Source organism: Colossoma macropomum, unplaced genomic scaffold, assembly GCF_904425465.1.
Source record: "Colossoma macropomum unplaced genomic scaffold, Colossoma_macropomum, whole genome shotgun sequence".
NCBI lineage: Eukaryota > Metazoa > Chordata > Actinopteri > Characiformes > Serrasalmidae > Colossoma > Colossoma macropomum.
Genome location: NW_023494803.1, coordinates 18,227,846 through 18,247,571, shown reverse-complemented (window position 1 = coordinate 18,247,571; position 19,726 = coordinate 18,227,846). Strand labels below are relative to the sequence as shown.

The 19,726-nt window shown below is 38.3% G+C and overlaps 2 protein-coding genes across 8 annotated transcripts in view; both read right to left on the bottom strand.

Moving 5' to 3' along the window:
* Nucleotides 1-962: 962 nt before the first annotated feature.
* adss1 (adenylosuccinate synthase 1) lies at nt 963-10,457 on the bottom strand. Its single transcript, XM_036593435.1, has 13 exons — nt 10,235-10,457; nt 9,002-9,104; nt 7,456-7,518; nt 7,033-7,083; nt 6,883-6,949; nt 6,668-6,775; nt 6,488-6,569; nt 6,270-6,396; nt 6,026-6,180; nt 4,267-4,391; nt 3,989-4,086; nt 3,260-3,409; nt 963-2,623 (listed from the first exon to the last, which is right to left on the bottom strand). The coding sequence occupies exons 1-13, from the start codon at nt 10,421-10,423 to the stop codon at nt 2,571-2,573; spliced, it is 1,371 nt and encodes a 456-aa protein (XP_036449328.1). The 5' UTR covers nt 10,424-10,457; the 3' UTR covers nt 963-2,570.
* A 3,601-nt stretch (nt 10,458-14,058) lies between these two features.
* Nucleotides 14,059-19,726, bottom strand: part of inf2 (inverted formin 2) — a 51,209-nt gene continuing 45,541 nt past the window's right edge. For 2 of the 7 annotated variants that reach the window (XM_036592681.1, XM_036592680.1), the window contains one exon: nt 17,801-19,002. In XM_036592681.1, the coding sequence (XP_036448574.1) occupies nt 18,047-19,002 (956 nt within the window). In that variant the 3' untranslated portion in view covers nt 17,801-18,046. The other 5 variants (XR_005008516.1, XM_036592683.1, XM_036592685.1 and 2 more) reach the window with 5 other exon arrangements.

Sequence of the window (19,726 nt, the reverse complement as noted above, 5' to 3'; positions counted from 1 at the left end):
ATTTAGCTGGCAATGTTTTGAGTGTTCCAAATAAAAAACGAGTTAATAAGTTTGCATTTTACAGGCATAATCTGTTATTTAACCTCATAAACTCTCACACTTTAGCATAGCTTTGTTGTATGTTCGCTTATGCTGCATACCAGAACATTGTAGCATTGGCGCAGCGTCTCGTAGAAAAACACAGGAGGAAGATAAGTCTTAACCACAGCTGTCCCTTGTGGTCATCTGAGGGCCAGTCACTGTTGACTGGGTAGTGTCGTCGCTGTTTCCACACTGAATCTCATAAAATTCTTCAAAAACTCCCTGAGTGTCATCACACTAGTTCCGAACGTGACTGCCGGACGATAAACAGAAAGCTTTAGGCAGCTGCAGATAGCAACGGTTGCTAAGCAGTGATTGGAGGGCTGAGAAAAGAAGGTGGAGCCTGGCTTAGAGCGTAATGATTTGACTGGCCGTAACACAGTGACAGCGCTCACAGAAAACTAATCAGATATCACCATCTTATGATAATTGATGATAAATATTATAATCCAGTCAGACTGGACAGGGCTGTTATCAGATTGGCGGTGTTTCCACGTTAAATCTTATAAACGGAGATATGTGAAAGAACCCTTCTGAAACTACCGAGGTCCGGACCTGTTGGCCGGTTGCACCAGCTGTGCGTAAGTTCAAACACAGGCTAGTTGTAACTAAAAGTGTTTACTAAGGTAAGCATTACTAAATCAAAACGAGTTGCACCTCAAAAACTAGATTTAACGTTGAGTTTAGCAGTTACTAAATATGTACACCTCCCCTTAAGCAGGTGCAGGTTTAGGTGAAACCATCAGAAGCCACACAGAAAGCACAGCTGCCCAAACGGCCAAACTGAGGCTGCTGTTGTGTCGGTTAGCCAGAAACTCTCGTTTGAAAAGCTGCATATTTAGTTATCTTAGGGAAATATTACAAAATGAACAGACACAGCCTGTAGATAATTCGTTTATTCAGTTTAACTTGTGCACATCGTTTTCTTCTATGCTGGTTACATCACTTAAAGTCACAGAAGGCTGCCGTCGCGTTTCAATGGCAGTGGGTTTATAGATCAGTTCTGATGTTACCGTCACCTTAAAGTCACATATGCATTAGTTAAGTTAGTCGTTAATAGTTAAGACATGACTTACGGAGTAAAGTCATGTCTTAACTAGTAAAAGGAGTAAAAGGAAAGTTTGAAACCGACCACAGGTTTTTCTGATTGCCACAGCAGTGCATGCAGCAGTCAATGTTCAAGATGTTTTTTATATATTCTAAGCAATTTTCTCTATTTGCACTCCCCGGAGTCGCCTATGTATGCCCTTGATATTGGACAGCTGATTATAAGCACCGTGGTAATTTTTTTTATGATTAAAATTCCAGCCAGTTTTTCCCATAGATGTCTCACAATACTTGCCCAAAATTTTAATATTTCAAACTGCATGGCACAAATTTCTTGCTGCTTTGAAAAGCTGCATACGGTCATTATCAAATGATTCCTTAACTGTGAGGAAGTATCACTCCGATACCTGACCTGGATTTATTAGAATGTAATCACTGATGTCCAACCAGAGGAAACCTTTGTACGGTGGGGGGGGCGACTTAAGTAGCGTCTGGTGTTTTACTGCCATCCTTAGGGCCACTGGCAGGCCAGCTCAGATAATCTTGGCAAAGGACAGTGGAACAGAATGTTCTGTCAGTATCTATTTCTGAAGCAGCGTCACTGATGTCCTGTCTAACCTAAAATCTGATATGAAACAAAACTGTGAGAAACGTTTATTCAAGAGTAACAATGTCAGGAAAATGAATGAAGAAAAACTATAACAGACAGCATACATGATCTCATATTATGTACTCTTAACTAAGCCATTTCATGCAATAGCACTCAAAGGGGAGTAAATGTGATCCTGAGATTGCTGGAGTAAATAAATGCAAGTCACAAACGTGATTCACAAAAGTCAGAGCTAACATGATACAACACGACAAAATGTCAGTAGTTTAACTTCATATGAAATACAAATGAAAGCAAGTGTCATGCCACATGAAAACCACTGCAAGATTTTGTGAAACAGGGTCAACAATATCTCTAGCTCAAAGATTTTCAAAGAAGTGGACAATACTGACGTTTTTAATAGTTTGATCTTCTGCACCCAGCCTCTTACACACACACACACACACATACGCACAGTTACACAGACACACATGCCCGCAAGTATTTTATGTGTAAATGGCCTTCATTTTGATCCAAGAAGAAAAAAATTGCACAATATTTGAATAAAATAATGCCTGGACACAACCCCCTATTAGAGGTCAGATAGCTTAACCCTTATCAAGAGAAAGGTGTATTATCAAGTGAAAACTTACTTGTCAAACATGTCAACTCAGTCAAATAATGCCAACTACTTAGACAAAATCCCACTGTTCTGTCTCAAGTCTCATGTCTACACACAGCATTTGTGAATGCCAGTCCAGTGACTGTGACATTAGTGAGATTGCCAGCGATTTTCCTGAGAGGTGACGCATGTTGTTGATAGACGTTCCTGATGTCAGTGGAGGCAGACACTCTAGAACATCTGTATCATGCATTCTCTGGACTTGCCAACGCCCACCCACTTAACTGCAAAGAGATAGAAACAAGAGTTACAACTACACCAAACTGCAGAAAAGTGCTTAAAAAGATTGAAGAAAAAGAGAAAAGAAGGTTTGAAATTGTTTTTAGGGATGCACCAAAATTAGCCACTGAAAAATTTTTTAGCCAAAAATGTCCAAACATTACACTTTCAGGTTTTAGGGAAATAAGTAAAATGGCAATCATTTATAAATAAATAAGAAATTACATACGCATTGAACAAAATGTTTTTCTTTACCTTGTTGTATTACTCTGTAGCATAAATTAAAATGAATTACAATTAATACAATTCACACAGTGGACAATACATAAATGAATAGTGATGCACCAAAATGACAAATCTTGATCGAAAAGCAAAAAACAGGAACTGAAAAGTAATCGTTTTCATTACCATGTTTTTTAAAGTCTTAGATTTTGACACTTTGTTGTAGGTCTATTTTTTTCTCATTTGGCTGTTTCTGACCATTTTTGGTTGACAAGTTTTAGTGGCCAAAATTTTGCTGCTCCCCTTAAGTGTGTCCTGAATGTCAGCTGGAGCTAAAAATGTTCTTTCCACCAATTTTCATTTGCATCACTATATGTTGTTTTACATACTTACTGCTATGCCATTTCTGTTTGACTTACTAGGAACACCAATGTGGTTCTCCACAAAGCGGATGTAATTCTGGGCTTTGGGAGGCAGATCATTCCATTTCCTGGCTGCTGAGGTGTCAGTTTTCCAGCCAGGGAAAGTCTCATACTCTACTTCGACTTTCTGCAGGACCTCCATGTTAGCTAAGTGAGCAGAAAACAAGAATCACAGACAAAAACAGTGAGTAGACTGGCTTTTTGCTTATGTCTGGGGAAGTCTGGGGAAGATCAAGCTGGAAGTTCATGAGTTTGAATTGTTTTGAAAAAAGTCAATGTGATGGACTCATACCCATACTTGATGGATACTGGCCAACAGGGAGGCACTACAGCATGAAAATACCTGTAATCTGTGATCTTCTCCAAACCAACACTTAAACTGTAAACTGTAGTATTTAGTGAAATTTGGTGAGAATTACAGTTATGTTCATGTTATAGCGGTCCCCTATTGGCCAATATCCATCAAAAGAAGTATGCCATCCCAGAGCCTCATCCTTCACCCATCAACTTTGGTAAGGATTGGATTAAGCATTGAGAATGCGTTTTTTTGGTCACAGAGCAGAGTACAGAGTTTTTCAGCATGAAGCAAAATAATAAAACTGTCAAACTAAACTTTAAATAAAAAAGTGAAGTTGGTCACTTGATAGACGGTTAAATGGATCTGTACGCCTCTAGTACCACCTCATAAACATCATATATAGTGATGCTGATTCTGTTAGATTTTACCTGGAAAATGGGGAATTCTTTTGCCATTCAGTTTGTAGGCAACACCCACTTTAATGTCATCAAGTACATCAAGGATGTCCAGTTTAGTTAAAGCAATACTGTAAAAAGACACAAAAACACCCATTACTAATTTGCAAGTGTTCACTGGTATAAATAACGTACTGTAAGCAATATTTTAAAGTATTTGCATTATGGTAGTATTAGAAATATTAGTACTGGTTTAGCATTTAAACTGACCCTTCTCTAAATAGCTGACACTTCAGTTTTAAACAACTCACGCTGTGAATCCGTTGATCATGTGCGCATATCTGAGGATGACCAAATCTAGCCAGCCACAGCGTCTCTTCCTGCCAGTGGTTACACCCACTTCATGACCTCGTGTCTGCAACAGCTCCCCTATAGCCTAAACAGAGGACAACGTCTTAAGACAAAAGTCACCAAAAGGCATTACCCAGCTTGGTATTTGAAGTGGTCATAAGGACGAGGATCACTGTGTTTTCTATGTATAAATATGAAACATTAGTATCAGCATCCACAGCTTAAATAAATGAGAATCTAGTACAAGCGTGAAAATGATTTTCCAATCCAACACCTGGGCCTGTATTTGCAAAGCTTCTTTGAGTAAGAGTGCTGATCCAGGAACTGTTCTTGCTTTCAAGGTCAGTGTAGATAAGACAGGAATCTGGTTCTAAATCAGCACTTTAAGAAGCTTTATGAATACAGGTTCAGGCCTCATGCCATTCTGTTCAGTTGTGTAAAAGACAAAAACTGACCCAGATCAGCATTCTTAAGTTTGATAAATATGGACTCTGATCACACACAGTATCACATGTAAAACAAAGGTTAAGACAATTACTGCTAGTACTTGTCTTTGAGTTTAATTAAAGGACCTAAGTATTTTAGAACTTAGTATTTAAGAGTGTTTTAGAAATTACTGTCTTTCACTTCAGAGAGGAAAAAATAATCACATACAGGTAGGTCTCCTGTTTCAGGAATGCATGTACGGCTGACCCTGGTCAAAAGGGCCGCTCTCACGTTCCGAAATCAAACCCCTGGCAGGGTCTCAAAGCCTAAATTTATCTTCTGTTCATGTGATGGCTATTAGAGCACTCTATGGGACAGCAGCTGCTCCAGAAGGATAATCCCTTCTCTTAGTGATGTGTGAAAGTCACAAGTATGTATACAAGCGCACTGTATATATACAGTATGTATACAACAAGTGCACCCCAGATCATATCTAAATATACATACACTAGAGTTTGAAAGTTTGGAATCACTTGTCATATTAATAAACTACTGTTGCTTTTACTGTGTAGATTGAAGGTATTTTAAGGTGTTTTGTTCAATAGTTCATGTTTTTGGTAAATAAACAACAACAACAACAATAATAAAAAGAAGTTATTTGATGATTAATATACTATAATTATTTGTTTAGAGTAATTTCTTGTTACGTGCCTTGAGATTTGATCACCATGTTTTAAACATGGGGCACTATGGATGTTAATGTTATTCTAACGTCAATCTCAATGTTATACAGCTTTCTCAGTTATTATGGAATCATCTACATCTGTATGGCAGCAATTCATAAGGCTATTCATAAGGCAATGAACCTACATGCTTTTCAAGACAATGTACGTATGGCTACATAAACGTTTTAAGGCTTTTTCCAACAAGTGAACACTTTCTGGGGTGAAACTGACCAAAGCACTCTTTATGACAGTTGATGCTTGTTAGAATGAGCCTATACAAATGTTAATGTAGGTTTATGTCAGTTGTCATTAAAGGTTTATGTAGCTGTCATGTAGAGTTACGAATGCTGTCCTTTAGTAAAGTGTTACTGTATCATTTTACACATTTATCTTCAACAAACTGCTTTTATATGAACGTAAACAGTGATTCCAAACTTCTTAATGATCTATATTCAAAGTGACAAACCAATACAGAGTGGAAACTAGCAAGTCCATTCAGTGTCAGCCATTGTATGGTTTTATGCCAAACTGTTCCTGGGCTATTAGTGATGTAAACATGAGCTCTTACATTGAGCTGTTCCGTTGGGAAAGCCCCAATGCCCACTCTAGTCGTGTAGGCTTTCGACACTCCATACACATCTCCAATGTTTGCGGGGGGGATGCCAAGCCCAGTACACACCCCACCAACGGTGCAGTTGGATGATGTCACAAATGGATAGGTTCCTAGACAGAACACATACATCTGCTTTCTAAGAATGACGTGAGTTATGATGAAATAGATACTGCACTACAGGTCTCATTGATGCCCGTACCAAAGTCAATGTCTAGGAGGGCAGCATTTGCACCCTCTACAAGGATCTTCTTTGGGGGTCCATTAATTGCATCATACATGAAATATACACCGTCCCTCACCATGGGTCTTATTCTCTCTGCATACTCCTGCAAAATGTATAAGGGAGTTTAGGTCAGAGAGATAAAGACTACTAAGGTAGTAACTACATAAATGCGAAGTTTTCCTAATCCAACTGACCTTCAGTTTTTTCAGCTCACCGTCAACATCGATTTTAAGACCTGGGTACATGGACTGGTACTGCTGTGCAAGGTTTTTGAACCTGTAAAGGGAAGTGGAGAAACAGGTTGAAATCAAGTTTACTATCCTCATCTTAAGCATGACCTTGTAAATGCTGGTGCAAATATGTTGCATCTTTACCTGGCAGAAAACTCTTTAAAATCTGCTAGCAGGTCACAGATGCGAAGTCCGGTGCGAGAAGCCTTGCAGGAGTAAGCAGGTCCAATACCTTTCTTAGTTGTTCCTATGCTGTTATGAAAAAAAAAAAAACATTATGGAAACACCAGTGGGCACCACAATTCCTAGCTTGTAGCTCTTGATGTAGTTCAGATATCTCATTCGTCTTGTTTACTTACTTTTTGCCTTCCTGTGCTTGTCTCTGGACTTCTTGCATTCCATCCACAGCCTGATGGAAGTCAAACACTAACAGAGAACAATGAGGTTTTCTACTTTATCATTTCATCACCATGATACCCAATATCATTTGCTATATATAAAAATCATACCTATGTGAGCTCTATCAGAGATGACGAGTCTTTTCTCCCATCCTTTCAAGCCTAACCATTGAAGTAAAGGATAATCAATAATTGTAGTCTTTGGCTTTGAACACAGAACCTCAAACTAAAAATTTAAGTTAAGGAAAACTATACTGCCAGTCCTATACATTTATCTCCTGATAGCTGATTCTAGTTTCTGTTATTTGGGAAAAAATCTGCAGTGTAAACTGACACAAATGGGCACCATCTGGTTCTACTTGCAGAATGCAGGCAGAGGTCCAGTCAAACACACCTGCCTCACAGATGCCTCTCAGAACAGGGCTGATTAGACCTATCAGATGTTTGTGCTAGGCCTGAGGACAAATCCAGCATAGTGCCCTTTTGCTTCAGCAGAAATCATCACAACACAACACAACACGGCCTATGCTTTACCTTTTTTCTCATTTTTGTCAATCTCTTCAAACAGTCCAGGAAGGTGAATGACTACTCCATTGCCTGTGAGTAGAATGAGTAAGAGGAATAAGTATTTGATCTTTTAATTCTTTAGACACTCTTTGTTCCCCTGTTGAAACTAGAGGAATCTATTTTAGACTTAGCAATCAGATATCCCGCTTTAAATCATGGCTCGCTAATAAATAAGCAGGAGTGCAAACCTTCTGTCTTGTGTTTCTTACCCCCTTTCCGTCTGTTTTGGTGGTCTCTCAGTTGAAATATACATTTTTTTCTTACAATCATAGAATATACATTTTAATGAAAATGTGTATGATTTACAAAACTAGTAGAGAACTAGTAGAGTTCTCACCTCATTCACCTATGATTGCTCACTAGCAGCTCAACACGAAATCATAATGTTTCACCCACAGAGAGTCAACTGGTTGTTATTAATTCAAATATCAAACTGATTTCCATTCGGCTAGGGGGCCTTCTGGGGAATCACTGTCCTGCACAGTTTCATCTATTCTTTGCCCTATCGCACCTGAGCCAGTGGGGGCAGGGAACAGTAAACTTGTCATCAGGAGCAGAATCAAGAAACACTGCAATATATTATCAATACACAAAGTAAAAAACAATAAATCAAATTTTTTCTCAGATTTTCCCCTCACAACTCCCCAAAAATGCACTTACAATACATTTTTATTGGAAGAATAAGAGTTTATTGAAAGAATGTTAACTTGAATTAACTTGCTACACTGTAATTATTGGCAGGATTTCACAGTATTTAGTAAAGTACTGTATTCATCATTGTATTGTGAAATCAACTCATTTTAAGGTCACACAGCATTATGGGATATGACAGTTAAAAAGGCCTAAACATTTTAATTAAAACAAGCGTTTTTATTCTGACGCTTCAGGTTTTGCTGTTTTAAAGACTTTTAAATTTGTACGCTGTTAAGTTAATGTTAAAAGTTAAAATGTCAGTTAAATGTGTAGTTTAATTTAAAAGACATTCTGAGATATTTGCATTGTACAATGTGCATTGTTTTTTTTATTTACACTCAGATCTGGTGAAATTAAAAGTAATATTTAAAATATGTAAATGCAGTAAATTAATGGCTACTGAGTTGCATTACTTTTACAGTTGTAATGTAAAAATACAGGCATTTTTATTACTGTAAGTGAACAGCAGAACACAGATATGTCACAGTAATCTTGTGGTGCAAGTTAATGTTAAGTCATAGTACAAAGTTGCTATTTTCTGTTATTTACTGTTAATATTATACTGCAAATTCCTGTGAAAGTAGTGCAACTAGTAGCCAGTAATTTAGTGTAATTTTACAGTGATTTTTTTTACAGTGTAGGATTTTAGTTAATACACAACATCAATTTCTATACCATGTACATTGAACTGCATGTGTTCATGTGGCCACCCAATACAATGTATATTAATAAATTGTCATGGTCCATACTCTAAAACCAACTAAATTTCTAAAAAAGCTGAATCTTCATGTGGGTAACTCAGTTAGATCTCTGCACTCACCAATGAGCGAGATGCATTTGGTACTGATGATGCCACTGGGAAGGAGATGGAAGTCATACTCTGTCCCTTCGACCACCACTGTGTGGCCTGCATTGTTTCCTCCCTGCAAGGTGACATACATGGACTTGTCATTTCAGATGCTTTATAAATTTCACCAATCAAACTTACTGAGATTTAGCTGTAAACATTGGGCTAGTCTGCAGCTTTGCATGTGTCAGGGGGAACACAGTGTAAGGAGGAATCAGACACTCCAAACCCAGGGATTCAGTAGCAGTGCAGTCTGGATTTGTGATCATATTTTCTTCTGTGATAAACATGGAAATGTGACTGTGACCCCCACCCCCCTTTGCAGACAAACTGTCGGTTTGCCCTTTCCTCCAGACAGAGGCATGCCCAACGGGAAAGGGTCACCACCAAAGCACTCGGAGCAGACCAACCAGTGCTTAGAGTCTTCAGCAGCGGCACCTATTTTGAACAGCCTTTGGCTAGGGAGCTCACTTGCTTTCTGAGCTAAGTAAGTGACTTGGCCTTCTCACATGTCAAGCGGCCCTGAGAATGTGACCCAGCCTCAGCCGGGAGGGGTGGGGCCGAATCCTGTGACTGACATTCAATGAGGCTATGGACATCCCCTTTGGACTGTGCATGCCAAGTTCCAAATTGAATCTTCTGCTGAACATAGTGAAAGTGTAAAAGAGGCAGCACAAAGTTCAGAGGACACACTTCAGACTGAAAACTAGGACCTAGCCATCCTTTTTGAAACGGGACAAAGGCAAAAGAAATTGATCTGTCACAAACATGAAGGAAGAAATATGCTTTGACAGAACTTAGTGATGTACCATATAGTACAAACCATTACCGCTTACTATAGCGCTCCATGTTTCAAATATCAACACTAAAAATGCATACACTTACCATTACAGTATCAAACTGCAATAAAAAGTGTTAATATGTCTATACAGGATGTGTATACACATTTCAGCAAAACTGCGACAGTGTTAAATTTAGGGTCATCCAGCATCATGTTTTCTTTACGAAGACCTTTTGAATTCAATCAGCGTCTCCTCACAAGACAGTAGCTTTTTAGCGTTACATTATTATTAATGTAGCTTTTTACATAATTATTGATTTTCTGACTGAATGTTTTGTGCAAACTTGATATCTACATCGTCAAAACACCTAAAAAGCAAAGTGCTAAACTTCACAGCCCGTCTTTCAGCTGAACAACAGCATTACCTGACATCTGCAAACGATGTCAGACTCTGTAGCCAGTAAATCGACCACTTTCCCTTTGCCTTCGTCTCCCCACTGAGCGCCGAGAACCACAGTCACCCTGTTTCCGGACTCCGCTCTCGGCCGCTTCACTCCCCCTGCGGGGGGGTTCGTGTAACTCTTGTGGTCGTTCGCTGACCAGCCCGAAGACATGTTGACCGGTCTGGAGTCGAAGCTCGGAGTGAAGCCGTCCTCCAGTCAACACTTCAGTGTTTTTTTTTTCCCCGCCTGTTTTCTGGCAACCCCGCCTTCTGCGGTGGGATTGGCTGGTACTTCAGTAGTTCATTATCACAAACAGAAAGTTTTTGAAGTCAGCGGTTCACTGTGGTGGTGATAGGAATCAGGCGTTGAGATAAGGTTTTAGCCTTAAACATATAGCAAAATCCATTAATGGTGGAGGGGTACATGTACGGCGTTATAAGGCAATATAGTCCCCAAAACTTATTTTTTTCAGATTTAACACTATTTTACCATTATCAACATTACATATAAAAACTAAGAAAACAAGTGTAGATTCACTGGTGTTTTATAGTACATAAAATGGCTATATTTGTGTTGTAGACATCGTGACCCCTGGTTCCTATCATCACCACTGTACAGAAGTCTGCAAGTTTCTCCGCAATGAGACATTTCACATCAAAACACTCTCAATGTCTTCATTTACATCTCAACGATTGAAATATGTAGAAATGTGTGAAATTCTCTTTTAAGTAACTCATAGTACCAACAGGCCTTCAGGGGAGCTTATTAGTACTCCCAACATCTATCAGCACAGGAACTGAAGTTTGTTAGGTGCTATGTTCTCTTATTACTGTACCTGTATGTGTGTATGTATTACTGTATGAAAAAAGATAAAACTCAAAGGTCAGAGGTGTGACCAACAGAATCATATACACAAAAAGGAATTAGTAATTAAAGGTAACTGTATGAGTAAAAAGAGTTTTACTTCAGTATATGTAACTGAGTAAATGTAACTTGTTACCCACCTCTAGGTGGTTCTCAGCTACAGTCCTGTCCTACATAGGCTGTGTCTAAAACGTCATACTGCTATAATATATAATACATATTACACTCTTGAATGGATAGTTGTGTGCTGTCTTTGATCTGCTCATTGGTATGGTAATATGTGTTTTTTGGAAGCAGCCATTCAAGTGCTTCCCGCACCAACACACCTGATCCTGGCTTTAAAGGTCATGATAATTCCTTCATGATCATGTTGAGGAGAGGGAGAGGTAACTAAAACTGTGTAGAGCAGGGGGTCTCCAGGACTGGAGAATACTAGCCTAGTGCACACTAGTGGAGTTCCACCAGTGTTTTAAAATTTCTCCATAATGTAATTGTTGCGATGTAAACAAAGTCATTGAGAGAGTTTTGATCTAAAATAGCAAACAGTTTATTGTAGAGAAACATGACCAACATGCATGTTATGCTAAAAATGGTAAATTAGTTTTAAATCTGGGGAAAAATGTTTGAGGACTGTTTGGTTTTACGATGCCCTGCATGTATCTCTCTGCAATGAATAGCTTTTAACCACTTATGTAATAACATTCTGTGACGTAGATTGTAGAGGCATTAATAGCTTCAGACGTCTGGTTCCTATCACCACCACTGTGAACAGTTCTGACTCTGTATGTTGTTCTACAACAGGTCATTTTACATCAAATCACTCTGAATGACTTTGTTTACATCTTAACCGCTGAAGTAGTCAGACATTCAGAAGACTCAGTGGAATTCCCTTTTATGACCGTAAGTATGGAGATATGGGTTGTATCATTGCAGAACAGGGTAGTTGTGTATGTTCTCTTGATTTTAACAGTCTTAAACAGTATTCCCAAAATAATGTGCTGGAGCCTCATGTTGAATTATGGGATATACAGTGCTGGAGTTTTTAAACACCTCACTTTCACTGCTGGATTGAGAATCGTCCACCAACGAAAACATCTAGCCAACAGTATCCTGTGATCACTGATGAAAGACTAGAGGATGACCAACACAAACTGTCCTGCAACAGATAAGCTATCGTCTCTGACTTTACATCTACAAGGTGGACCAACAAGGTAGGAGTGTCTAATAGAGTGGACAGTGAGTGGACTTAGTGTTTAAAAACTCCAGCAGCACTGCTGTGTCTGATCCACTCGGACCAGTGCAACACACACTAACACACCACCACCATGTCAGTGTCACAGCTGTGCTGAGAATGATCCACCACCTGAATAATACCTGTTCTGTGGTGGTCCTGACCATTGAAGAACAAGGTAAAAGGGGCCTAAGAAAACAGGTAGGCAGAGAAACAGATGGACCAAAGTCTGTAATTGTAGACCTACAAAGTGCATCTATATGGCAAATGGAGCTGATAAAATGGACAACGAGTGGAGAAACAAGGAGGTGGTTTTAACGTTATGGCTGATTGGTCTATATTTGATTCAGGAATGTTTAGTGTGGTCTTAAGAAGTTAATACTCGTACATATCGTAAAGCACATGACCATGCACACATACGCTAAGATGTGAACTTTAGGACCTGCACACTTACACTCACACATACCACTGACATAGTTTGGCATTCAAGTAATTGTGGGACTTTTGGCACAAACTACAGCATAATCACAGCCTCTACACTTCAAACTTTTAAATTCCTGTAAGCAACTTGTATTTTATCATATCACACAAAAACATCTGTGTAATATGTTAGTAAACAATGTACACTGCAAAACTATCTTGACTATCTTGGCAAGTGAGCTGATCTTAAATTTATTTCACAGTCTGAGAGCAATGCAAGAACATCAGAATGCTATTCAACTTCTTTCAAGCTGTTTACTTGTTGCTGCAACAATGCTGCAACAAGCTGAATTATCTGCCAATAGAATAACACACGTTCTATAGAAAACTGAAGTTAATAATCTGATTTTTACAATGACCCATAAATGAGAAGTACTAGATACAGGCTAGAGAGATCATCTTAAATCTAGTCAATACACAGCTATATGCAACTGTTTGAGCGCCCCTGGTCAAATTATGTTTGTTGATCCTCCAAATAAAAATAAGTTAACACATCTTCTACAGAACTTCTGCATATTTCATATTTTGTTTTTTTTTTAATAAATGTTAAACCAATAAATATAAACTGTGCACTAAAATTTGCAGAAAAAAAGACATTTTAGTGTGTTCTCTGTAGAGGATGATGTAATTTACTTTCACTTAGAAAATCAACAAAACATGGAACTTGATCAGGGGTGTTCAAGCTGTTGCACATGACTGTATGAACATGAGCTTTAAGATGATTTCACTTTCCAGGATATTTTTTGCAGTGTACCATCAGCTCAGAATAGCTACCGTGTTCACAGATGATGGACTGCCTCTTTATCTTTGGAATTCTGATAATGAACAGTGCAGTGATTATAGACTTCTGATTTTGATCAGACGGAGTGCAGCATCTGGGTACTTTTTGTTTGCTGTTTGATGGATACTATGGTTTCACATATTGTTCGCAAAAGAAGTGATTTCAGACACAGCCAATCATAACTGAGGTGGAAAAAATAGAGATCCCTCCTCTGGTTGCTTCATCAAGATGTTTAGCTTTGTTTCATGTGCAAGTTGTAGACTACACTACGTCAGATGAGTGCTACAGTTTTGAAATCGGTCAGTTCTTAATTAGTTAATGAAAATGAAGCATGATAAGTATGTAAAACACATTGTATTACTTTCAACAGTTATTCATGCTGTATATTCAACAAGCAGCACAGTAAATACAGGAGTTCATGTACAACACAATAACCACAACACATGCATCTATGACAATCGACTGCTGCCTTTATTTCAATAAGCACTTTGGATCCTCTAAACTAAAATATGTTTCTTAGGTCACATACACTGCCATCATAAATAGTACATGTACATCACTGACAACACAGACAAACGTTATGGCACCACTTTGCCAGGGCGTTTAGCACAAAAGCTAAAGGGCATTTGAGGTGGTCCAGCCTCAATGACTGCTTAATTCAATCCAAGTAAAGACATTCTATGCAAGATTAGTTTATGAGATTCTGGGCTCCAGATTGTAACATGGCGATAATAAATGTCTGAAAAGCCTGTTTCTGTAAATACTATAAAGTTGTTCCAAATTCTTGTTGTGCCTGTATAACTTGAAATATGACACTATATCGAAACAGGTTTTTCACAAAATACTGCATTATTCAATATTTATACATTATTGTATACAGTGAAATCAATCATAGCAACATACACAGTTTATGATGTTAAAGTCTTACATACTGTACTTCCAGTTCATGTCTGGAGTGTGTGTGTCTCAGCCATATGTTAGTGACACTGATAAACTCATTATTGCAATCCACAATTTTTTTTTTTTTTTACATTTGTTTCATGATTAAACTTCTAGAAATATACCTATAAGATATGTAAACAACCATTTAGTAAGTCATTATATTAATATGTACAAATGGATAACTGAAAGTAATATTTGGTCATCTCAACTCTAAAGAGCAAAAGTAAGCATTTCCAAAAATAATCTTTTTCCATTCCAAACTCATTATAGAAATTTCTTGAAAGTGTCTTAACTTCGCAAAAGCTCAGTCTGCTCTTGGTTACTGTTACTCAGCTCAAGCCTTGTTCAGAGTGCTGTGTGCGAACAGTTAAAGGGTGCTAGAAAAGCTGATCACAAAAAAGTCTATTTGATTATCGAGTCTCAGGAGCAAAGCTTCATCTCTTCCCTCTTGTTTTCCTTTTCCTTGTTCTTCCTGCAATGGTAATAAATACAAAAAATAAACTCAAGCAATGAATGCAGCCTGCTGATTAAAATCTACGTTTATCAAGAGAATTAAATATTGCTTATTGATCTGAACATGCAAAAGCTTTTATTGAAATTTGGCAAAATATTTGAATATGCTTTTGCATGTAAAAGTCGATTTCACAAGCAGAGGCAGAAGTGAGTAAATTTCATTTACATTATCTAAGATACCCATCACCACTTTATCAGATTTTTGTTATTTCATTAAGAATGAACTTCTGATCATTTATTATTCTCAGATGAAATCTATTACCCAACATAACATGCGGAAAGGTTCACTGGCAGGGAAAAAGAATCGCTCATATCCACGCATGTCACTCATGTTTTTAATGCATTTATCCTGGTTAGGGCTATCATGACAGCTCTATTAAAACTGATTACTCGATAAAATAAAACAAAAATAAAAAATCTTTAAATAACTTTGAACATTCATTAATAGAGGGCACTCAGCACAGCAATCGCTTCTGCGAGAATCACTGAAAGAGAGGAAACTTGCTCTTACAAGTGCACCTACAGTTTCATGCAAAGGTTTGGTCAACCCTGGCTAAACTACACATTCAATTGATTTTGAAGAGAAAAAAAAACAAATCTTAACAATTCTGTAAATGTCAGCATGCAGTGATTTTATTTCATTATCTTAAAAAAATAAAATTAATACTTGTGGCATGTGCAGAAGTTTGGACACCCTCCCAGTTGTAAAGGCTCAGAACTGAATTAACTCATTAGATGTTTGGACTGTTCAGGCAGTTCAAGAATTGTCAGCTGATGAAAATTCCAGAGCTTCACCAAATCACTTACTCTTTAGACCTCAACCACGGGCTCTTCTAAGCAACTGGCTGAGGATCTGAAAACAAAGCTTATTGATGCCCACAAAGTTTTTTCCACTGTCTAAAATGTCACTAAGAAATGGCAATTAAGGGGAGAGGGGAGCTGTGGAAAGATGGACAACCAAGAAAACTGGTCCCCTGATTTGATATTTGAAAATCTACAGGTAGATCTTAAAACATGCTGTGCATGCAATACAGCACAGGAATATCACAGAACTGGAAGCACTCTGCATACAAGAGAGTGAAGCATCTTAAAACCACAACAGAAAGACTCGCTGGCTACAAAAAGCGTTTACAAGCTGAGATATCTACGAAAGAGGGTGTTAACCAAAGACTTAGTAGGGTCTCCAAACTTTCACACATGCCACAATTACAATTTCTCTATTTTCAAGACTGTCAAATACAAAGTAAAAATACATCTGAATTTGCAGAAAAAAGATATTGTTAAACTGTTTGCTGAAGAGCTTGTGTTCATTTCTTTTGGCCAGGAATGCACAAACACTTGCATACAACCATGTTTGTGGTAACAAATTTCATGTATATGAAGTAAATGTTTAATGTTTTAAATTAAGTGGACAGCTCAGCAGACAGCCAAGAGACTACTCCAATAATATGCATTTAGTCTTTACTGTAAAACAGCAACAACTGTAAATCAAAGAATATGCCAACTGAATGTCCGTTAGAAGCTTCAAATGCATTCAATGTCTGCGTATAAGTAGCACTGCCTGAGTATTAAGTTTTAAGCCCTGGGTGGGAAGTAAATGTACACTACCACTAGCTAGGTGCTAAAAATCTAACCATTATGAATGGAAAGCAGTTCCTTGAAACCATTTTTCAGATCCTTAGGAAAGTATGACAAAGCAGTGTGAGGTTGTCAGAGGATTATATATATATATATATATATATATATATATATATAAAAAAATAGACACCACACAACAGCTTACATTTCCTATTTTGCCTTCATTTTTTGGTATCAGTGATTATTACACAACAATCTTTGAGCAACTAAATGACAATGTTTATATAGTGTTTGTCAGCAATTTGTAAGACCGCTAGTCTTGAAGGCATGAATGATTTAAACATTCTTCACTGCTGCCCCAAGACCAGCTATAGTGGCTGGATTATTTTTCTTCACACATTTCCCAGCATAGACCCACAAGATCTCAATGACTTAAATGGTGCCTGAATTTAACTTAGTGAGCTGTGTGGAATCTTACATTGTCTTGCTGGAATATCCTTCATTTGTTGTGGCTTTTGTAAGTGAACAGACAGGATGACATATCAAAAACAGTATGACATGCGTGCATGTGAGCAGATGTTTTTAACCGCCAGTACAATCTTTCCTTGCAGAGCCTGACAAGATGTTAGGAGAGGCATTGTAGAATGATGACGTCAATAGAAGTTATTGTTGATTCAATAAAAGCCCAGGAAAATAAATCCCCCACAGTCAAAACAGACAGTTATAAGCAATCACACGACCCAGATTGATTTGTGACGCAGACACTACGGTAGACTAGACATCTGATTTAATGATGCAAACAATGCAATACTCAGAAACGTGAGTTATCTCTTGCAGCGACTCCAGATAACTGAAGTTCACGTCAGCAGGCAAAGGTCTTCAGAGGCTTTGAAAAGGTTACAACAGCTTGATTACTCTCGTTTCCACAGACAATGTTAATGGAGTCAGACGACAGCAGGTTAAAAAACACACATCAGTACACAGACAGGCCTTTAGTTAGACACTGAATGGAGTTGGTTATAAAAAGATGGGTTTGGACGCTCATCCATTTGGTCCCTGTTAGTTACACATCGAGCGATGTGACCTACCTTACTGTAACACACAGCCCTGTTTATGCTTACTGTGTCCTTCGCTGTTACCCCCAGCTTAAGAGGGGCAAAGAGAGAGAGACAGACTGAAGGACTGAATGACATTTATTTGTGTCTTTACAAACACCTCAGCATGTTTGTAAAAAATTAAGACTAGATATTATTAGTTTGATGTAAAATCTTCTGGAAAGTGACAAAAACAAAAATATCAATGATGTTAGTTTTACAAATATCTGAGTTGCGAAACCATGGCAAATTTAGAAATCCTCCCTTGGGGGGGTAAATATTTATTTTTAAAAAATAAAGATTTTCTTTTTCTAAATTGCCCCATATTCAGTTTCTACAACCCTAAATATTTGCAACATTTTTAAAAAATAGCACATTAATATCATATACACTTTCAATTTCAGACAGCAATTTTCAAATGCACCATCTTTATTAGGGTCATTAAAATGTGTGAATAGGTTACCTTCATGACTGCTTTTCTTTTTTCCGCGGAGAAGTTTGTGCTGTTTAGGCTGAGTTTTAGGAGGACTGAGGGGGGAGGGGTTATCCTGTGCTTGTGCTCCATCAGGTACATCGTATCCCTGCTGAATTACATTACTGCCAGAAGATGCTTTGTTTCCATTAGTGCCTGCTTGGCCGCTGCTTGAATGTCTCCGTTCATCCTGATCTTGGCTTTTCTGAGGCATTTCACAAATAACCGCACCCTCTCCATTTTCATTTGAGTCAATACAAATGCCAGAATCTACATTCTTTGCATTCCTCAGTGATGTATCAATAGAATTACTGGTGTCTTTAAATTGGCTATTGTTATCATTATGATTATGTGCTGGTACAGCTTTATCTTCTGCTGCAGATGGCTTCAGGGGAGGCACAGGGTTTTGTGCAGAAGAATTCTGCACATCCACAGAAGATGGAGAAATCTGTTGTTGTGGAGCGTCTGCAGAGGCGTTTTCCTCAGTAATGCTTTCAATGGTGACTGACTGTGGTTTTATGTGATCTTCTGAGTGGTCCTGAGCTGGAGGAAGCTCTGCTGGATGCTCCTCTAGTGATGTATGGTTTGGCAGGGTTTTCTCAGTGGAGAGGCCTGCCTGGGACTCTTCCACTCCCTGAGGCTGGAGCTGGGCTTCACTGGCTAAAGTTGCTTCTCCTGGGGGGCTGGTGGAGGAAACGCTGGCTGGATCTTCTGCGCCCATCTCCTTTACCTGAGGAGGAGGAAGGTCCTGGGCCACAGACACCTTGACTCCTTCTGCAGACCTGACACTTGCTGCTAGGGAATGGAAATGAGGAGAAATCAGTTTAAGACAAAACGCAAAGAGCGCAGCCGATGTGAAAATTTGATGCAGCTGCATAAAAAATAAAGGTGTTGTGAAGATTTTACATCAAGCATTCTGGAACAAACAGGACAAAGATATGGACAAAATTGTGTCATGAAGATGGCCAATTATTCAAGCTATACTATGTATTTTTGTCCACTTTTGCACATAATATGTTGTACAGTATGAAAACACATACGTAAGCCTATGTGATTACTTAAAATTTAAAGCGATTTGAAGCATGTGATTTAGACATGCAATATGCACAGTGCTAACTGGTGATGTATTAGCTACACTATATAGCTAGAAGTATCATAATTGTTAAGCTCAAGTGTTTCAGTCACACCCATTAGTAACAAGTGTATAAAATCATGCACATAGTCTATGGAGATTGCAAGACATTGCAAGGCAGTAGAATAACTCATACTGAAGAACTCTTGACCCATCACAATTATCACCATCATATCAAACAAGTCAGTTTGTGAAATTTCTGCCCTGGTCAACTGTGAGTGCTATTACTGTGAAATGGAAGTGTCTAGGAGCAACAGCTTCTTAGCCATGAATTGGAAGACCATGCAGACTCTCAGCGCAGAGCCTCAAGCGAATAAACATCACTTATCCTCTGTTACATCACTCACTACAAAGAGTTTCAAAGTGCCTCTGGAAGCAACATCAGCA